This window comes from Poeciliopsis prolifica, unplaced genomic scaffold, assembly GCF_027474105.1.
Source record: "Poeciliopsis prolifica strain line A6 unplaced genomic scaffold, Auburn_PproV2 SCAFFOLD018, whole genome shotgun sequence".
Taxonomy (NCBI): domain Eukaryota; kingdom Metazoa; phylum Chordata; class Actinopteri; order Cyprinodontiformes; family Poeciliidae; genus Poeciliopsis; species Poeciliopsis prolifica.
In genome coordinates this window covers 6,440,321-6,462,907 of record NW_026562393.1, presented here as the reverse complement: position 1 = coordinate 6,462,907, position 22,587 = coordinate 6,440,321, and the positions used below count along the sequence as shown (strand labels likewise).

The 22,587-nt window shown below is 37.5% G+C and overlaps 2 protein-coding genes across 8 annotated transcripts in view; one reads left to right on the top strand and one right to left on the bottom strand.

Annotated features, from left to right (window-relative positions):
• ptprea (protein tyrosine phosphatase receptor type Ea) overlaps positions 1 to 17,295 on the bottom strand; it is a 62,540-nt gene extending 45,245 nt beyond the window's left edge. For 4 of the 7 annotated variants that reach the window (XM_055042819.1, XM_055042824.1, XM_055042823.1 and 1 more), the window contains exons 1-2: positions 17,207 to 17,286; positions 16,502 to 16,594 (exon numbers count right to left, since the gene is read on the bottom strand). The gene's annotated coding sequence lies outside the window, so the exon portion shown is untranslated. The other 3 variants (XM_055042820.1, XM_055042821.1, XM_055042822.1) reach the window with 3 other exon arrangements.
• Positions 17,296 to 19,697: 2,402 nt separating this feature from the next.
• On the top strand, positions 19,698 to 22,288 carry LOC129368049 (clarin-3). The gene is made up of 3 exons (XM_055042833.1): positions 19,698 to 20,054; positions 20,271 to 20,456; positions 21,039 to 22,288. The coding sequence occupies exons 1-3, from the start codon at positions 19,829 to 19,831 to the stop codon at positions 21,314 to 21,316; spliced, it is 690 nt and encodes a 229-aa protein (XP_054898808.1). The 5' UTR covers positions 19,698 to 19,828; the 3' UTR covers positions 21,317 to 22,288.
• Positions 22,289 to 22,587: the final 299 nt, after the last annotated feature.

Genomic DNA, 22,587 nt, shown 5'->3' with positions numbered 1-22,587 from the left:
GGCACACAAAGCAACAAAATCGGGGGTTGGCGTTCATTTTCCGCCAATAAAATAAATACGACTTCAAGGAATAAAATCAAAGCACAGAAACAGATTAAAGGACATCTGCTGCTCGAGGAGGTTGAGAGAAAAACTCTGAGACAGATGGAAACAGGCTGAAGGAAAAAGAAAAAAAAGACTTGAAATCAGTCAGGGTGACCTGCCCTTGCCCCGCAAAAACAAATGACATCAGAGTAGCTGCCAATCAGCTGATGTGACACAGACAACGGCTGTCAGAACTCGCCCCGGTTTTCACTGAAGCCTTATGAAACGCTGCAGAATGCCTCGCAGATCAGTGAAAGTCAACTGATCTTACAAAATTACTAAGAAAATTCAGTAAACAAACGAGTGGGGCTTGCAAAAATGGATTCAAAAATATTGCTTGAGTTGAGCTATCCTGCTAACAGCCACCCGGGTTGTTTTTTTTCTACTCACTGTAGTAAAATGACACTTCAAACGGTCTCTTCATGCCCGATTTTGAGAGGAACACGGTTTGTTATTGCAGCAAACAACACCATGAATCTACTGACAGAGAGTTTGAATTTACTGTCAGAAACTGGCAGTGTTTTGCAATAGTCCAATGATAAAATGCATTTATTGTTCCCATGAGATAGAAATAATTGGATAGCTTTATTATCTCAAAGCCAACCAATCTTGACATTAAAGATAAACATAGAGGATATTCACTGGGATTGTTGACCACAGGCATGAATAACTTATAACTTGTAAGTATAGCTTATAACTAAGTTAAGTCATACTTTTACCTCAGCTCTTAGGTCTACAGCCAATCAGCAGCAAGAAAAATGAGTGGAGTTCCTGGATTGGCTGGTTGGCAAATGCCAGCCAATAACGTGTCAAAAAGCAATTTACAGAGGTATTTAACTTCTCAAACTGTATTTTATGTTAGAATATTATATAATGAATAATCTCGGTATAGGTAGATTTTCCACAAATAACATAATATTAACATGCATAATTTTAGCAGCAGCAAATTTGTTGCATGTCTGCTACTTAATAAAAACCATAATGTCACTTTACACTTGTTAAAATTGTTGTAAATATTGTTTAACTCCATGTCTGAATATGGGAAATAACTGTCAAATGGCAAGAACTAGAGATGAAATAAAAAAATCTCCTGAACCTAAATTCTCCCCAAGCAAACAAAACAACAAAGCTGTCAGGCCAACCGTAACTGTTTTTTTTTTTCTTCAAGCCACAAAAACACTCAAAATGTCGGTGTTTGTGACGGGTCACTGTGAGCAACAAGCAGGAGGTGTTGGACCCCGTCATCGAGTGAGAAAGTTGTTTCTAAAGACATCCAGAGTGTTTGTTGCCAATATTTCTGCTCCATGGTGACAGATGACAGACAAAATGCCTAAAACCTTGATATGCGACGAGTGGCTACACAAAGCAACTCAATTCCCCCGAGATAAACACGACTATTGCAGGATTCTCCACAAGAGCTGGTCATTTTGCTCCTGCTGTTGGTTGTTTTACTTCTGATGGTTTTGTTGTTTTAGGGCATGAACAGAGCCATGTACTTTTTGTTCTGAACAATAATATATAGCCACAATGCCTGCTTTGACAACCAATAAATGATCTTTCTTTCACTCAAGAGTAAGAAAAGGTGGTTTGATCATTAAACTAATATCTATATTAGCAAGAGGTTATTTAGGTTTTACAAAGGGTATTAATCATCTGTCATTCTAAGTGTTAGATAAACCAGAGGGGTTTGAAGCAATACATAAGAATTGGGTGCAACAGTATGTTTTCAAAAAAATACTACACAATAAAATCTATGCATACAAGTATATTTTTATGATCATTTATCCACTCAATTCATAGAAATACTTATCCACCATATTTCCAAACTTGTGAGATTTTAACAATAATAAACTATACCCAACGCGAGGCATGCCGTTTGGAGGCGAGTTACACGGAACAATCAATGAATGCTGTACCACTGCGAAAACATTAACAAATGGCATGCAAAAGAAAAAATCTGGTTATTGTTGGGACATATGGTTTAATAATTTAATTTCTCCATTGTTGGATTCAAAACTACGACTGTTAGATATTATTCACCATGTTGTTGTTGCTGTTTATGTTGTCAGGAAAAGGCTGATCGGTGAATCTCTGGACAAAGAGCTAGATTAGAAAAAGAAAATTTTCCTGGAACATTTATCCAGGAATACAACATTTTACTTGCTACCTCTACCTCTTAATTTCTTACCTTTAGTTATGAAAACTCAATGTTTTTAAGTTCTTGGTTAGTGTTTGGATGGATTTTTATGATAAAGTTAAATACAAATATCTTTCTAAATCATTGCTGTGTTGTTAATTAGGAGAAGTTTGGGTCTCTTTTAAGAGCTGTCCCTTTAATAACCAGCAACACAAATAAAAAAAAAAAGGGTTGTGATCTTGCTGGGCAAGTCAAGATTTTGGATTTAATCAGCTTAAAGTTGTATGTATGAGAGCAACCAACCATTATTATTAAAGATACACTAATGAGACTTTTCCTGGTTGACAACATTTTTTGCTCTGCTCCGGGTTCTGGGATAGAAGTAATAGTTTTGAATCAAACAAGGCGTTAATTACAAGATTTTACAGAGGCAACACAGCATATGTCCCTAATCTTCATCTAAGTTTTTTTTAATTAAATACAAAATGTGCATCAAATTATATGACACTGGTTGATGCACTAGAGATGCAACAACCAATTGATACTGCATTTAAATGCATTACCTCCAACATAGAATTTGTATGATTTTTTTATTGTCTTTTACATGTTATAGTCATGTGAATCAAACAAGTAAAATCACAATCAGCAGGTTAGATTTAAAAAGAAATCTCTCTCTTTCTCTCTCTCTCTCTTTTTCTCTCTCTCTATATATATATATATGTACATATAGTGAACAAATAAACCCGAACAAATTTGTTGAGTAAAAAAAAAAGGCAACTGAGCTGGCACAATCCAGCAGTTTCTGGCAAACTCTGAGCTTTAAGAGATGAGATCCAAGAAGCAGGCAGCCCCCTGCCACCAGGAGCCCAGCAGGATTTCAGGGAAACCTAATTGGACACATGCAAATGAAAGATGTGTTAAAAATTCCTCTTCGTGAGGCGGAGGGACCCATTTTGACACCAGCAACCGCAGCTCTGCGTTTTTTATCCTCCCAGTTATGCTTGTGGTTGTAGTCTGAAGTTGAAAATAATTAAAATCCACACCCTGTTTTTCATTCTCTCATCCCCTGCTCCTTTAATTTCTCATTCGTAGCCTTCACCCAGCCCTTCCTCCCCCTTAGGTATGTTGACAATAACCGATTACAGGCAGAGGAATGCAAGGAGAAATGCATGGCCTGAAGCATGTATTAGATATCTGACTCCACCCTGACATGATAGCACCAACATGGGTGGCAAAGCTATAAAAACAGCCCCTTGCATCACCTATTTCTGGATTTTTGGAGCTGATCAGTGACAGCCATGGTGGCAGCTTGTATTATCACACTCCTGCTGGGATGTAATGAAAACAATCAAGCAGAGAAGTGGGAGCTCTAGCTGTTTTTCAGGAACAGAAGGACCAAGTGCTTGACTACACAAAAATCATTCATTGCATGCGGTCTTTAAAACGACAAAAAAATAAATAAAAAAAAATACATAGTACATTCTATATATAACTGACTGTTTTATATTAAGTATATTTTATGATGAATAATATTTATTTAATCTATAAAGAGACAATATATATAATTTATGTTCATCAAAGTGAACAACCCGGGTTGCTGTTAGCAGGGTAGCTAACAATGTTCTGAACAATTGGGCTAAAGATTAACCAATAAGATGCCAGGGGTGTGAGAAGTGGTGGTCAAAACGATGAAATAAATTAAAACTGTTACTTTTGTTTCAGAAGAAGAAACCACTTCTCTATTATGACTTAAAAGAATCACGTCGATTACTTAAAGTCATAAGAAAAGGAGACTTCTATGAAAAATTGTGATATATCCTAACCTGGCTCTGTTAATGAGATAATGTTAGAGTCTGATGTGCTGAAGCAGACAGATTTTGAAAGTTGCAGGACATCGGTTCTTGAGAGCGACCATTTGAGACCACTTTATTTGAGAGAATAAAACTAATAGAAAATTCCAGATGTCTGGGAAATTAATATCATTTAAAGTAGGAAAAATGCACTTTCAAAATGCAATTTCAAAATTTAATAAATTGCCAGAACAATTAATTTAGATCCACCATTTATCTTTTATCTAAGTGATTAAACAAGACTGTAACAGATTATTTATTCATTGGCTCACAGCACCAATAGGCCCTCGATAGCTTCTGTATAACCACAAAATAAAGAACCACTTACAAAGAAAAACTGTGAAATCCAACTAGTCTGCAGACATGAATTTAAAGGCATCTCTGTGACTGGCTTTGCAGCCAACTAGGGCCCCCGCTGAGGCCCAGCTGCTGGATGCGATAGTACAGTAATGCCCTGGAAGCACCACAAAGCCTTTTATTTATTTCCTGTTGAAGATCAGCCAAACTGGACGGGCGTCGCTGGTGGCTCAGAGAACCGCATCCAAGCGTCAGATTTGCTTCAGAATGCTGCTGGACACAACAAACTGAACCACTGCCCTAATTTAATAAAAACACAACGGATCTGGGTCTTGAGTTAAAGTCAAACAAAGCCAGGCGTCTTCACATCTGCCGCATTCTTCTTCTTCATCTTCCTCTGGAAGATGAAGAAGCAACAACAGAAGACTGAAAACAAGAGCGCTGAGAAGGGAAGGCGTGTTCCCTCTTGAGAGACAACAGATCTGATGATTTGTTGTCTCTTTCTCTTTGTTGATCTCCCCTCTCTGCAGCAAACTATTTATACTGTATTTTATGAAACGGCAGCCATGTGTCACTCTTCGCTGCCTGAGAGTGTTGAGTAGCAGATAACTAAATTGGGTCTGTGTGAAAAATTAAACAAGGATTTACTCTGCATAAAATCCTACAATCTGATCACTCTGTACCAGTCAGAGCTCAACGTGTGGCTTCATTGTTTAGCTCCAAAGATGTGTAGCCAGAGAAGCAGGAAGTGATGTAATTATAAACAGCAGCAGAATAATGAAGCCATCAAGCGTTTATGGTTTTACATAGGAAAATAATTATAGCTTAAAAATGCCACATAATTAAAATGCATATCTGTTAGATTTTGTTTAACCTCCTGAATGCCAGAATTGGAAGGGAGGAGGAAAAAGCTTAGAGTAATTTGCAACAACTCATAAGAAGAATAAAAGGTAGATTCACTTGCAGTAGTCTGATACTGTTGTGGAGAAATTTTCACTTTTTCTTACAACACTGCTGTAGTTCCCATCCGTGTGTCTATTGGTTTCGGTGCAGCTTGCCTGAGGTCCACCACAATGAGGTTGAGATCTGGTGTTTGATCAAGTCATGCGACGCCATTATTCTTTTATTTTTCAGCCATTCTGTGGCAAGTTGGCTGCTGTGTTTGTGGGCGTCGTGCTGAACCCATTTTGGCCCATTTTTAGATATCGGACAGATGGCCTGATTATTGACTGTAAACACTTACAGTTTCCCACTACAGACTATCTGCCTTCCTTGGTGTAGAAAGATAAGAAGACAAGGTGGAACAATATCCCTTGTTATGCATTTGACATTTAAGCACATATCATTTGATCTGCACATTAGCAAGTTTGACAGAATATTTTTAGATAAGTAGAGAGACTCCACTGCACGAGGGGCAGAGCTCTCAACAACACCCTGCAAAAACACAAAATCTTACCAAGTACTTTTGTCTTTTTTATAGAAAGTATGCAATAAAATTACATGGATTATAACAACATTGGTTATAGGAACTTGTTTTAATTCAAAAATTCTTTAATATTGATGAAGAAGCACTAGTTTTAAGTGAAATAATCTCCCAGTGGAACAAGACATTTTTTCCATCTCAATGATAATGTCTTGTTACCATGAAACATGTTTTAATTTATGTCACTATATATGCTAAGACAAGAAGGGAGCCCAAATAATTATCTTCATACCACTTTGCTGGATAGTTTGTTTGTGTTGAAATTTTGAATTTGGTTTTACACAAATATAAAAACTGTGTATCACCTTACTATTTTAAACTAATTGATCATAAGAAAGTTTCAGAAGTGTTGTGATACGTTCAGAGGTGACTGAATCAAAGTCTCTGTATTGGGTGAACATACATGCGTATGTGACCAGAAACCTGCCCGATCGTAAATTGCTACTTCCCCTCTTAAATCTCATTAGAGCAGCAAGAGTGTGCTCAATTTACCATAAATCTTATATTTTATTCTAAATTATTAAACAAGAATAAGAAAAGTCTCTTTACTTCAGATTAAATAATTTTAGATCCGAGTGAAAACTGGATTTATTAACCCCTAATCGATAAAATCTGAGAATTGAAATGTTCTTCTCCACTGAAGATGACCGCAAATGTTCAGCCCAGAGGTAGATCATTGTCATGATGATCACTCTGGTCTCTAACCTCCACTTTTACCCCCTCTTAGCCTTAGTTGTCAGGGAGCTGCAGAGAAAACATTGGGCGTTCTTTTACAAATGTCTGTGACCTGCTCTCCATCATCCAACACATAAGTGCCACACTGTCAGAGGTGCCAGGCAACTTCGAAGCAGAAACAGTAAATGGGTGTGTGCAGGAGAAACTGGGTTGTTAGCACTTGCTCAATTATCCCCACCATATGTTGCTCACACTGCGTCTCCAGGACTTGTGAAGCTGCTACAGAGAAAAACTAGACTACTTTCTATACATCCAACTTGGATGCTTTGCAGTCTGATGTATTTTTTTAATTAGTTAAATGGTAATTTTTTTTGATAATGTATAGTTTTATTTTTTTCTTAAGGTCCATAGAAAACAAAATGTCATGAATATATTTATCCATGATGAGAGATGTGTCCATCAGACTATCCAAATGTCCAGACCCGCTGATTCATATTTTGGCCCATGGTTCTTGTAAAAACCATAAAACACTTAAAACAAGAAAAATATGCTTCTTTGAGAGAGAACCACTTTAGACTGAGTCTGAAAATCTCAATATTGACATTATGCCCCTTCACAGAACCTATTAAAATAATTGTGGCAGTTCTAAAGGAACAGATTCAGACAACGTGGACTTTTTAACGGCAGATTGTTTGAGCTTGTAAATCTTAGAGATGCACCAATGAGGCTCAATTTCCATTTTCTTTTGAGGTCCGACCTAGTGACAATTACTTCTTCCCAAGAGTCTGTCACACATAGGCATAAAGTAATTGATGCGGGTTCTTAGAGAGCAATGTCTATGAACCCAACAGAAATCGAAGGAATTTTAAGATTAGATCATATGACACAAATCTTAATCCTAAATTTATAAAACTCAAACAAGAGCATCAAACTACAACCCAGTTGCAATCAGGCTGAAAACGACATTATATTTTGATGTGTTTTAAGAATACGAGAAAAAAAAAAAAGTGATATTTTTGGTATTTGATCAGCTGATTACTGATCAGAGCCAATCAGGTGAAACTGGCCTATCCTAATCTCTGTTTGATTGATTAGTGCACTTTTCACTATGACTTAATCAATATTATAAAACATGCTGAAAATAAATCTTGTGGTTTCATTTTGAAAAGCCTTTTCCATTTTGAAACGCCTTAGAAAAAAAGCTGGGGTGAATTTTCATTAATAATCTCGAGTAAAGACAAATTTGTTCCCTATTGTCTTCTGTTACTAGTTCTCACTCTGAATCTCTGCTGGTGTCAGAGCAGCAGATGATAAGCGAATACCCGGTCACTGTGAGCAAATGGTGCGGCTCCGGCAGCTTTTCTGGCTGAACACAAAAAGGCTTTGGCAGCGTTTCGAGGACTGTTATTGTCAACAGTGTGTTTTCCCAGTGGGGGAACATATTGTATAACCAAATGCTGGGATGTTAAACAGAAATATCGTACAGTGCAGCTTTGTTCATTTGCATGAGCTTGCATGAAGAGATCGTGCACACAGAGCCGTTTTGGGTCACAACACTTTGGTGCAAAGTCAAGATGTTCGCAACACATCGAGATTAGATCCCCGCTGGTGAAGGTCAGCGTGACAGTCACAGAGCGACGGGTATTTTCTTACATGCTTGAATCGATGCAATCATCCAAGAGCACCTTTCATCTCAAGTTTATTATTGATCACGTCTCACAGTAAATTATTTTGAAAACGTATGTGACGGTGCTATGAACTGTACAGATACAAAAACAAGATATGGAACTTGACTGGCGTACCTAATGCTGTTAATCACATGCAGTGGACAACTCAGTTATGAGATAAGAGAAAACCAGACAGCTGATATGGGGATCAATAGTTCTATAATAAAGTGCCTTGTAAACGAAGCTGTGTCAACGCTGAATCTGAAAAATTTGTTTTCCACAAAACGAGTCCTGAGAACAGACAATGAAATATAAAGTCAGGTGTGAGAAAAAATCTGCTGAGCACAAATAATATAATCTGTGTGACATTTATTTATTTTAGAGACCAACTTTGCTTTCAAACTTTCAGCTGTCTTGTTGCCTGCCAAAGTCTCTCTCACACTCACCGACGCTGAAAATTATAAACTTCTTCCTGCAGCGACAATCTTTTGTTGCCATCAGTGCAATTTGGAAAAGTTTATGTATCTATCTGAAGAAAGATTAGATTTTAGATTTTTCAATAATCATGATTATTGCATTAAAAAATGCAGTTTCCAGTCAATAGATGATTTTTTTAAATTCAGCTCTACCTCTTACTGCTGACATTTACCTTTTTATCAATCCATCTCTAAGGTTTTCTCTCACACTGTAATTTACAGACATAGTTTCTGTAATTCCTCAACAAAACAGAAAGTAAATTGGAATCCCTAAAGAATTTGTACACTCCCCTTTTTCCTGAGTATACACTTCAGTCTTCCTTTCACTTTCCTCATCTGTACCTGACACTCCTCCTTTACATTTGTGCTTTACAGTGCATGCTTGCAGCGTATCCATCAGCATGCAGAGCATGTCAGCTAACCCCCTGACTGTGGTCTCACTCACTGCCGCATCCAACTGCACTCATTTGCACACTATCACAGGTCTCATCCAAGCATCGGCGTTGAAAAGCTTCTAACAGGACTCAGAAGTTGAAAGGTTGTTTTAATAAAAGTGATCTCAAACCACGAACCACAAGCTCTGCAGCTGAGATAAACCAGCCGGAAACGCTCAGATCTGTCAGTCAACTGCGTTTGTAAAGATATGATGATTTAGCTTACATTCTTGCTTTCCATTCACTGTCGGAATATAAACTGAAACATTTCAAGTTGTGCGAAAATGTTTGCTGGTGCATTTGCTCTGCCTTCAAACTGCATCCCACCACTCAAAGCACAATGGAAATATTGGAGAACTGACATGATGATCACACACAACTCCCTTTACATCAGCGTTGAAAGAATGAATAGGAAATGGGCTGCTTTAGCAAGCATCCATTATTCATTAAGCACGGCTCTCCTCCTCCACATCAACAACCCTTCTCATTCTTTTCCTCGCTCTATAATTCAGTATTTTCTCACACTGTTTACATGTTATCGGCACACAACCAGAAGCAAAATGCTTTAGAGCGTACAAACTATAAAACAGATTTGATGTTAGGCCTCTAAAAGAATACAACCCCACATTACTGCCTCAGCAGCAAAAGATTTTATGTGTCACGGCAAAGATGTTATTGCACTTGGTGACACAGCTCATGGATTAAAACTACCTGCAGCTGATACAGTAAGTCACAAGATGGTGAGAGTTTGACGCACGTTCCACACGATGTCAGACTTTATGATGCTGAAGGAGAAAGAATGGAATCATCTTTTTTCAGGACTGTGCGCCACCTTTACAATTCATTTTGAAGCCTTGTTCCGCAGCAAAAGCAACACGCAAGGTTCAGTTTCACCCAATTTGCATCATCTTTTAAGACCCGAGATGTGAAGCAGCATTATAAACATCAGGTAGTCGGCTGGTATGAGGTGGTATATGCATAAAAAAAGAAATTCCTCTACTGAGAGATTTCACCCAGGTATGCTTTTCAAATCGAGCAGATTTGAAACATTTCAGTTTAATAAAATATTGCATATGCTCAGGTGCATAAATGAGGATTCTTGTCATTCATTTATTTTCTACTAGATCCATACTTTTGATGAGCATACAATTTTAGATATCAATAAACCTGCTCAGTGCTTCCCTGTCATCTCTTAGATTTACAAGCTTAATTTAAAGCAGAAAATCCTGCGACTGAATCTTTGGTTGTCAACTGCCAGTGCCAAGGTGATATTGCACAACTTCTGCACTTTGGGTTTCCCTTTTGTTCTCCCACAGAAAAACAATGTTTGTTTTCCCTCGTCATTCATCCCTGTTAGACCAGCGCAGATGAATGTCTGCTTTCATTTCACTGAAATAAAGCCACAAAGTACAAGGATTTAAAACTTCTCAACTGCACCCCGTTTTCCCAGAACAGGTTTCACTTTTATTCAAAAGGAGCTTTATTGTACACAATTAATAATCATAACTGTTGGGCTTTCTTTCAGTCTTTTAGTTGAAGCAAACATGCTCCTAAGCTTGTCCTCTAACTGCTTTGCAGTTTATTTTGCAATGCAGTCCAGCAACAACTGACACATGTACAATGGAGAAACTTAAGTGTTGCCTGAGGAGGGTCCACCCATATTACATCTTGTGAAGTGACATCATACGCTACGACCATGGGACACATTTTTTCCTCACAACAGGCAGACTAAGCAAGTGGTTTTCATTTGAAGTAGAGTCTGAGGCGAGGAGTGAGACAACGACAGAACAGAAACGCTTTTCTGTGGCCTAAACTTTGGCTTAATTTGAGGGAATTTACTGACAAACTACTACCCAGTCCCACTGCTGCGCTCACTGTAAATAGTTGCTTAGGAGACAGTAGTGGTTGCTCCCTTACAGTCTCTTTTCAGAGTTGGCCTGAAGGGTTCTTACACATCTGAGGAGATAGTTTAGTTCTCTGCTCTTTAGAGAAACGCTCTTGGCTGAGGTGTGCTGGATGACACCATTTTCTATTAACATATTACTTTTGGCAAACAAACACTAGAAGGCTAAAGATTAATAAAGTGCATCTCAACATACTTTTTCAACTTTAACAATTAACGTAGGGAAAAAAAAGTTTTTCATATTAGACATGAACCAATCCATTTTTGGTTCGATATCGTCTTTCCGTCTAATTTTTGTCAACCCTCTTTTTTAATATTTCTAATCAACACCACCGGTCAAAAAGCAAACCACGTTTGGATATAGCTTAAAAATAAAATTTCAGTTTTTCCTTCATACAATATCCATTTTTAATCAGTTTGCTTTTAACTTGCTTTCTTTTCTAAAAGAGAATTAGAGAGCTATGAGAAATGTTCTTTAATTTTGAGATTATATTAGATTATAATATTATCAGGAAAAACTAAAGTATGCATTATAGGTTTATGCATCTCGGACAAAATCCTTCCAAGAGCCAATCATGTCATCCACTTCTATTGCACTAGGCTAAACTGATCGTGATGTTTTTCTTTTATTCCACTTATATATATATATTTCATACAAGTCCAAATCCAAACAGTCTCAAATATCAGTTTATAAAGTTGCATTCTTCTCTATTGTCTGATGAGTACTTCTTTCTTAAAGGATTCTCAAAAACGGGTCATTCAAGATGTCCAGTTACAGTCATAAAAAACTCAGCAGCTACAGGAAGGAAAAGGGGCCCTGCAACAGATGGCATGGGCCCCCGCAGGGTCCAATGTGACAGAAACCTCGCCAACACATTAGAAAAAAGTAAAACCAAATTGGACACACTGTTCTGATCTATTTAAAGGGCTTTGTATGAGGTCAGCTGATAATAAAACTACTGAGTGTCTCACTTCCCTCAAGTGTCAGCCTGGGGTGGAACAGATCAGACAGCGAGGACAGATGAGTGGGAGAAAGGGAGACACGGCAGGTCCTATAGCAGTTTGCACAGCTGTACACTCTCCACATGTTGAATGACGCAGCCTCTCTGTCACCGAGCGCTCCATGGGGTTTCTGATTCCCCAGAAATTCCTCGAAGCAGGAAGCAAGCGCACCACAGCAGTGCTCATATTCTCCTTTCCAAGGTTTCGTTTTGATTCCAGTTCCCACTTCATTCTTTATTAAAAGAAATAGCATCCCACACAATGCACACCAGGTCCCAGGTGACTCCTATTCCAGTTACTTGGAATTGGAAAAGCCCTTTTAGCCCTTTCCAGTTTAAAAGTGAAGGGTTAGACTCTAGTCTTGTCTCTCTGTATGGCATAAAAATTTTTTTCCCCCATTGTTATTAAATAATTTCAACATGATGCCAAAATCCAAACACAGACTGCAGGGTCTGCCTTCTGCAGCACCACCTGCAAGTACAAAGAAGCCTCCGGTTGCAACACACTGCAGCTTAATGTGCTAATAAAGCACAAGTACAAACAGCATTTACCTGACTGTAACCAGGGATCCTATAGATTCAATGTCAGACTTCCTTACTTTTCCAGAGTGCAATTTCTGGTGACCCAAGTTGTTTTAAGCCAAATTGTAGAAATATTTTTTAAAGAAAAATGTATTTTCATATTTTCATGCTTTAATTTCTAAGCTTTAGTAAAAAGGAGAATTACACAGAGCAAGGATGAATAAAGAGTCTTCCACTCACACAGTGATCTCTAAATGTATATCTGCAGTTGCTGAGGATCAATAAATGGACTGGATGGATTGATAATAAATAAGAGACAGATCGAGAGATTGGATGGATGGATGAAGAAATGATGAATGCATTGAAGGAAGGAAGAACAGATGAATAAATGTTGGATGAGAAGAAGGAAGGATGAATGATGGATGAAAGGTAGGAAGAAAAGGAAGGAATGAAGAATCTATAAATGATGTATGGATGGGTGAATACATGATGGATGGAAGGAAGAATTTATGAATAAGTGATAAATGGATAACATGAAGGAAAAAAGGATAAATGATCGATGGATGAACTTTATAGTGGAATATTGAGGGGATATTCCACTATATTCTGTGTAGAGAAACATTTTCACAACATTGCACAGGAATCCTGCCTAATAACACCCACTTCTATCTTAACCAGCCTGTTTTGATGTCGACTGACATCGTTCTCACTGTTAGACAATAAGTGCTTGTTCTGGTAGGGCTCATCCCTAAAATTAACACCAATTAATTTTAGGGATGAGAAACCGTTCATCCATTTGCAGCAAAGCGCTTTGATTCGACGCATCAGGGCGGCTCAGAAGAAGAATCCAAGTATTTCAGGGTATTACAATAGAGTAGGGAAGACGTGGGATATACTACAGGGCTGTTAACTTGAGTGTAATATCCAGCAAGCTGTCAGACACTCCAGGTTTGCACAACTAGTTCCTCCCAAAGCTCACAGAGGATTTTATCAGTTGCCACATGCCGCATGTTTGTTTCACCCAGCACGCCCACACTCAGACAGCATCCACTTCACAGGCTTCCCAATATGCCATTTTATAGTTTATAACAGGGGGGGAAAGAAAACAGAGGACAGACTTCTTGGAAGTGTTACAGAGTAATTAAATGTAAGATTAAGTTAGCTAGAAGCTCTGTTTTATTAGGAGATGAAACACCATCTGGTGCAAACAAACCTCACCTAAACTTCTTTATGTATATGATAAATTGGGCCACCCAAGGAAAAAGTTTCATTGGACATAACGGTTACAGCAGATATTCTTACTGCCAAGGCAACGAGCGGGGCGTTGCCTGGGCATTAAATTACATTCAAATAAATGCAGCAGTTTTATGAACCACAAACTACAGAATTTAATGTCTTTTGTTCCAACTTTATGTGAAAGATTAACACAAACTGATGTCGAATTGTGAAATTGAGAGAAAATAAAACTTTTTTTTCCTAAACAATTATGTTTGTGTGGATTCATAATTATTAAGTTTTTGGGGTTATATCTTCACCAGCTTTGTCTGTAGACCTAAACATCTGTCACGTGGAAAAAGTAGCTCCATCAGTCAGAACGGACAGAGAGCATCTTTGCCTAATAATTCTTTCAATTAAACTAGTCAAAATATTTTGATCTGAATTTTGACTAGATTGACATTGATAAGCTTTGATCTAAACTGCTCCATTCCAGTTCTGGTTTAGGATTGTTTTACAGCTGGAAGGATAAATCTTAGACAGCCTTTAACAGGGTTTCTTCCAGGACCATTAGTATTTAACTCTGTCCATAATCTCCTGGCTAATTATTAGTTAATGAAGCCAGTGCATGTATACGATCTGTTTTTAGATGATGGATTGAACAGTCCTCTGTTCAGGCTTCTACGTTAGATATTTTTTTATAAATGTTTAAACTTCTCTGCATCTTTCTCTCTGCCCTGCCAGGTGTATTGCTTGGTGTTTGTGAGATTGTTTGTTTACTAATGTCCTTTAACAAACCTCTGATGCCTCCTCAGAACAGTTGGACTTATTCTGAAATGAAATTACACAGAAGTTAACTCTGTTTAGTAAATAGATCACTACTGAAAGAAATTGTTTGCACTAAATTATAGAGTTGAGCTTCATAGTAGGAAGGGCTGGATATAAATGCATGCCACACTTTTCAGATTGTTACTCATTAAAATAGCCATGTGTATTGATCATGGTTCCTATGTATCTTGGATTACAGAATTCCATACTTTTCATCAATTTCTAGATTTGTCTTCCTACAAGTTTGGAACTTTTTGGGAATTTGGTTCAACAGTATTAATCTTGAACCTGTTTGATGAATTGTCTGATGTCATTATCTCCAGGTTCCACAAATAATTAAATAACACAGGACTTAAACTTAAACTGGCTTCAAAATTTCAGACAGTGCCATAAGGCCATATCATTACAGCTGTTGTGGGTTCTGGGCTTAATTACTATAAATCAACTTCATTTCAAGTTGTCTAACTTGGGAAATCAGTAATAGAGAATCCAAGATTAAATGCATATCATTTAAAGTACATTTTATAAATGTTGGCACCAATAAACACTGTATGTTTTTACCTTTACTAGGTATCATAAATGAGGTTTTGCTTGTCCCTTTGGATTTATGGCGCACCAAATTTAGAATTCAGTCCAAAACATCACACACTGTGAAGACAGAATGAAAGATGAAGATATTCAAATCAAGGTGTCACTGATAATAAAGTCGCTAATTGAAATTGAAAGTGTCCAGTAGTCAGCTTTGATATTAGCCCTGAGGAAGAGAAGTCAGGCCTCTAAATGTGCTTCTCATCGTTAATTTCTTATTTTCAGAGCCGATGCAACTTAATCGCAGTCAATTATAAGCATGAATTCTTCTCTCGTTTTCTCATTTAGAAAGCAGCCCTGCTTTAATCTGCAGTAATTGCCCATGTCAGGTTGACAAACAGATTTATTCAAAGTAATTTAGCAGCAACTCCACGTGACAATAAAGAGCTCATTCAATCTCAAGGTGTTTAATTCTACAAGTAGAACAGCGGGAAAGGGTGAGTGCAGAGGTCGTTAAAATAGGATTTAAATACGGAGAAATGCATGAGAAAAAAATGGAAAATCATAATATACTAAATGAAAGATAATTCATCAATATCCTACACATGAATAAGGACACTTTACATCGTAATGGTCAGAAAACTTAACTTTTAACAGATTTTTCAGCTTCTGACCTGCAGGCCACCTGATCAAAGCAGATCAAAGAGAAAGTCTGAAAAAATCTACAATTTTATTAAGTGAGGTTCTAGTTTTGAATTAGTATGGAGAAATATAAACAGAATATAGAAAAATATTTAGATTGTCAGACTATTACAGACAGCATCACACTGTCTCAATGATACATCAGTTCATTCATCTGTAAATAAACTATCTATTCATCCATTTTAATTCCTACTTTTCTTGCTTAGAGTCATTGGCTTTTGCAGCTTCCAGACTAACCAGTGTAGATTATTATCTACCATAAATTCATAGTAACTTCATTACTGCAACATAGGTTAAAAAAGGACAGAGAGGAATTGGATTTTTACAAAAACAAAATATGTAGGAATCCCAGCAAATTGGCCAATTAAAATCTCTTCAGTGCAAAGATAAAAAAAAAGACAAGAAACAGAACATGCATAAATTTGTTGCACACTTCACCAAAAGATCTAAAAAAAATGTGTCTTTTGGGCAACATCTCTTCCCAGTTTTCCATGTGAACTCAGTTACATGATTTATCACAGAATCCAGCCTTTAAAATGCTGCAGCTGTCTTCATTTTCAGCCTGCACACATCAAGTTGGCATCATTTGAAAGTTTTCTAAATGCCTGCTTGCTTTGACATGCAACTCTCCAGAAAATGTTGCAAAGAGACAAAACAAAATGCAAAGAGGAATATGAATCTTATGGGCACATTACTCACAGTTCATCCAGTTGGGCACTGCAGGCAGTCTGCAACAAGGATGCTGATCTGTTGCTGCCCCTGACCTCTGACCTCCCCTGCTACAGAGCCCGCCTAAAGGGATTAATACATGTCACACAGCCATCCATGATGAGCAAAATAGAAAAAAACCCCTCATAAATCCTTAGCTAACTCATGCAGTAAAGAGGAGAAATAACTCATGGCTTATCCATCAATCCACCCGCAGCTCACCGACATGTTGGAAGTGGCTCAACTGAAGCTCAATCAAAAACCGAGTCAGCGTCAGAATATGAGGAAAACAAGCATGTTTGACTGGAAATAAGGCAAAAGACGAACAGAATAGGAAATAGGAAAACACGGAATGCAGGCAGGAGAAACTCCAAAAGCCTGATCCAATAACCTACTTTGACGCACCAGGCTGACTGAAGACGCTGCAGGTTGACAGGAAAACGGTTCCACAAACATAAACAAGGCGAACCAAACCGACAGTCGGGTTGACTCAAGCATTAAAGCAACAAACACACCTGAAATGGACGCTTCACCAGGGAGAAAAAAAAATCAGCACGCCGCTGCCTGCCGCGGTGCGTAAAGGACAGGTAAGACGGAGCAACACGCTGCTGGAATGATGACGCTCCCTGCTAGGTTAATTAACACCAACGTGGATTTTTTAGAGACGAAACGACGCAGTCAAAACGTAAAACTCACCCTTCTTATGGCTTTGGATATTAAGTCCTGAGAGCAGATTGTCGGAAAGAGGCGAGGCAGAGGTTCGGTGTTGCCGCCTGTCAGTGGAGAAGGTGGAGTTAGAGGTTTTACTCCAACACAACAGAAGCTGCCTGTCAGCTCCAACATCCAAGCTATCGGGATAGGGTGACACCTGCTGGTCAACAGCTGCATGACAACGTCAAAACCAGCCAGTTTATCCTCAATTTTGATCTTTTAATTGTTTGGGGTTTGACCTGAAGATCTATGCTTTTCAAACTGATTGATTCTAATTCAATCAAAGAAGTGTCTTGCATTTGTTTTATTTGCATTATGTGTCCTCTGAATATGTCTTTTTCTTAAATGTATTATTTGGTTTCTAAAGACCAATTAATCATATGTGTTTTTAGTCCATTTTCAAATTTTTTTTTTAGATCGGATCTGTTTTGACTCATTATTTAAAGGAAAATAATGCATACAGGTTTTTATTTTTATTTTTATAAAGCAATATAAAGTAAATTCAAAATGTAGTTTTTATATTAGGAGTTTATTAAGTGGAAAAAAAGTATTCCAACCAGCCTACTGCATGTGTAAAAGCCACTGCCCCGTGGTTAAATTGATTAATTGATTGTGACTAATCACATTCTTTTGTTAGGCACTCCAAAGCCTGATTGCTATCAGCCCTGTGTAATTATAAATCTTCTTAATCTGCTAGACAACATCAAGACTACAAGATCTTAAAATGTAATGCACCAGGCCCTGAAAAACATTCAAGAATATATTTAATTGACATTTACTAGCATGAAAATAGTTACAAAGTCATTTCTACGGCTATTAGACTCCAGTGAATCACACTAGGCCCTTCTACAGCATGGCTCAACTCCGCTCAACTCTACTTGGTTCAGATGGGGTTCCATTACAATTTGTGGTGGGTGGGGTTGTCATGTACTTGGGCAGCCCTGAGTCTAACTAGTGTGAAGTGATCTGTACACAACATAAACACAACAATGTGAACATGGAAGCTATGTTCACATTGTGCAAATCTTTATGTCTGATTCAAAAAAGAAGAAAGTCTGGGTAGAGAAGAACAGGAGAGTGTGATAAAACCAGTGACTCCGCCCTGTAACCAATCATTAATCGACTGTCTTCTGAAGTCACGTTTTCACCCTGACTCGTTCACTTGGATCCCCAATATTATAGGTACTTAGAAGGAGGCTGGTGCCACGTATCCATTATTAGTGGAAAACCAATATAAGTGAGCAGAGCTGAATCGAGCTGCTCTGAGTAGATGTTGGGAAAAGAACCAAGAGTCATTATGGATAAATGGAGAAAACATGGATCAATGAAGAAACTTTCCCAGAAGAGGCCAACCTTCCAAATTTAATCCAAGAGGCCATCAATGAATCACCAACTCACAAAGAAAAAGAAACAAGAACAACATCTCTAATACCACAGACTATATTTCCCTTGGCTGAGGTAAAAACAAACAAACAAACAAAAGACAGGGTAGAAATGACATCACAGGGAGAATCACAAACCAAAGATCGTTACATCTACAGTTATTGGTGATAGTGTGATGGTTTGAGGCTCCAATTGTGGTGCACAATCTTTCCATAAAACAAGGAAGTCTACCAGAAAATCCAGTGACATGTAGCATTATATTTACAATATCAGCTGTAAATGGTTGGTGATGATTGTTGTCACCAGCAGCTCATAAAAATCATGACTAAGTTTATCATCAAATCTTTTTTCCACCAATGAACCGGAAAAGGCCACCCATTCCTAGTCTAAAGTCCACCTCATAATAAAATAGAATAGCTAAAACCTCAGTACTTCAAGTTAGTAAATAGTTTGAGTTCATGTTTTTGTAAAGTTTCTAAATTCTAATTTTGTTACGTTTCCTGCCAGGATTTCTCTTGGATGGTTCTCTGTTGGATAAAGTACAAAACATGAAAATTGCTTTTCTCTTTCAATGTCCTTCATTCAATGTTTGTTTTCATGGCTGCACTTCTATTATTATTCCTTTATGGCCTCTGTGATCACATAATCATGGCCACCGCCTGTCATGGTTTTAGAGCCATCATGAGTGACGCATTTATACGATTCAATAATCAGTAGTCTTTCAGTGAGGTTTTTAGGGTAAAGTAAATTATTAATCTGATTTTATGAGAATATAAAGATCAGGACTTTGAATCCAAGACAAGAAACAAATATCCATAAAAGTAGCTTCAAAGTGAATTTTAGTTTAAAATGTTTTATTTTTGTAATGTTATGAAATCAAAGTGACAGTATAATTTCTTCTCTTCCTGAATAAAAAAATTCCTGAATTACATCAAGTTCTCATTTCACACACTCTTGACTGATGTGACGACGTTATCGTGTTTTGAAACGGTTTCTCCTATGACAACCACCTCAGTCTTTCCTCTTGTCACTCCAAAGGTCGCAGTAATAAACAGGAGATTTTATGGTCCCCCAGGTCCACACTTCACTCCACCCAGGAGAGCTAACCAATTCAGTGCTGACAGAAGACTGAAAAAGGGTTCCTTTTCCTTTTCCTAAGCTTCAGAGGTGTTTACCTGAAGAGACGCTTGGATTTTATCAAGAACATTTGGAAAATAGAGAACAATGCCATCTTTAAAAAAGACTTTGTTTTTTCTTTTGAGCGCGATGCTCACTGCCATATCTATTGGTTTGCTTGGGTATGCCATGTCCACGACATGGTCTACAACGATAATGGATTGTGAAGGATTTGGGAGCAACAATGGAAGTGCAGAAATAACGATGGGCCTTTTCAATGGAAAGTTAATAAGAAACACCTGTCCCAGCTTTGGCAGTGAGGAAAAATTTGAAGGTAACAATTCTTGGTCTATTAAGGGATATAAGTTCCGTAACACTGGTATCCCTTAAGATAACGAACTATAAAAAAGGGCTGTAATCTGTAAAAGTTTAAGATCTTAAAAGGAGAATCAATTCAAAATAAGTTTCAATCTGATTAGATTATTGTGTATTCTTTAAACGTTGATGCATTACAGGACCTACTAGTCTAATATTTTATGTCTATTTGCAGTGTTTAAAGCATTGTTACCCATAGAAAAGGCTCCCCTGGTTCTCCACGGTCTGTGTGTGGGGCTGCTGGCTGTGTGTTTCCTGACTTCTGGCCTGAGCATTCTCATCTCACTCTACAACAGCGTCAGTAACCCTTACGAGACCTACATGGGCCCTAATGGGGTTTACACCTGCTCCTCCATCAGCGGTGAGTGGTGCTACAATTAAACAGTATTCATACACCACAAGAGTCTAAGGATCTTGTTTTGATTTTATGTTAACAGTAAATAATAGCAAAGTGGAAGAAGTGTGACAGCATTTGTATTTCATCCCTTTAATCTCACTCTGAATAAAATTAAAACATCATCCTAAACTTTGATTATTTCACGTTTAATCAATAATCTAACAACTGAAAGAGATTGGCACAACTGCAAACCTATAAAAACAACGCCTTACCTCAAAGCTGACTGGCTGGACGATGAGCATAACGTGGTGTGGAAGTGGGGAGGAGCATAATGCAGGTGGAAGCAAGCCAAAGATGAGAGCATAAAAAACGTTCATAAAAATCTTTAGGCAATGAAAACATAAGTTGAGGAATCATAGGAAAAAATGACTTACAGAGGGAAACCATGAATAAAGTTACAACTTAAATTAGAACCTGCATGAGATGCATGAAAGACGTGTTGTTATGTACATGGAAAAACTTAGTGGCTAGGAATTCTTTTGTAATAAACTGCATTAAATCAGGATGATGTGAAGTTGGGCTGAATGCAATCTTTTCTACCTGCAGCATGCTCGTCTGTTCTGGTCCTCATCATTTACGTGCTGAACCTCATTCTGACCAAAATGCAAGAGGAATTGGTTCCCAGCATTGCTGACATTACCGACGTAGAGCTGACTCAGAAAAGGTTGGAGGTGAGGGTCGGGTATTTCCTGCTCATCCCTTATGCGGTGCTCTCTCTGCTGGCCATCTTGTTGATCTACCTGTACGACCACGCAGCCTACACTCACAGACGGGAACAGGAGAGGCCCACAGAGGACGCCCCTAAGGAGATCATGATGTACTAGTGATAATCACGCCAGTGACACTTTTACGTTTCCGAATGACTTTCTGGGAAAACTTACTGTTTGTAACTTAGATTATTACAGATCATGGTGGTGTACAGAAAAAAATGAATGCACAACTTGCTTGATGCACAATGTGCAGGAATTGATTTATTGTATTCAGTTTTGACATTCAAGACAGAATGTTTTATTGCATTTCAGTTTTAAGTTAATTTATCCAAAAGGGTGAGAAGTCAAATTAATCATTTTATTCTACATTTTTCACATAAAATATACACAAAACATTCTTTAAAACTTATTTATTTTACATATGAACAATACAATAGCTTTTAGTGCAAAGCAATACCTTTCTATGTCTTTCAGAATAAAATAACAGTCAAATCAGCATCAACACTGATATTGTTAATCAACACGATGCATGCATTCGTTTGCATCTCTTTGGATGAAAGCAATTTCTACCCATTGTTTGTTTTGTTTTTTTTAGTTTAATATCAAATTATTTTCTAAAGAAATAAATCAATTGATTGAAAGCAGTAACAAGGTAATGGTATTCAGTGACGTTTGCTGCCCTCTCTCTGACTTATGATGCTATTACAAGGAGTCAACATCAGTAGAATGCCACTGCTGAGACATTACTGGATCCCTGTTTACTTGGAACAGCCTTTCTCTGGAAATATGTTGTGCCAAGTGTTGCACAATTAATATTATTTGGATGAAAAGCCACTATAACACATCAAAGAAAGATATCTTAACCCTCTAAAGTGAAGGTTTGACCCAACAGGAATGAACACTAACAATTGCATTAAAAAGAATGGTTGTACATCCGACCAGAATTAAAACAAACTCTTGACTTAAAATAAAAATCTTAGCAATTTGCAAAAAGATATCGCCAAATATCAGTTGTGGTGTATGTATTTAAGCCTGTGTGTATCATTTTGAACCTGTGGATTAAATAAAATGAAAATTGAATTTAAACTTGTGAACCTGATTCTTACTTTTTATTCTTGTAAATATTTAAAAGACTCCAAAATGTATTCATGAAAAAATGAGTGTGTGCAAACATTCAATGACCCTTTATATACATACAGGGATGAGACTTTAATAAGTTAATTTTGATTAATTAATTACAGAGATTTTGATGTGTTGAAAATGTTATCACATTTTTTTTTTTTTTGGTTCCTTCCAGAACCTTTGTATTTCCATGCTTCTGGTACACTTGTAAATGCAGCATGTACAAACAATAGTGACAGACAAAAAAGATGCTTCCAACCAAC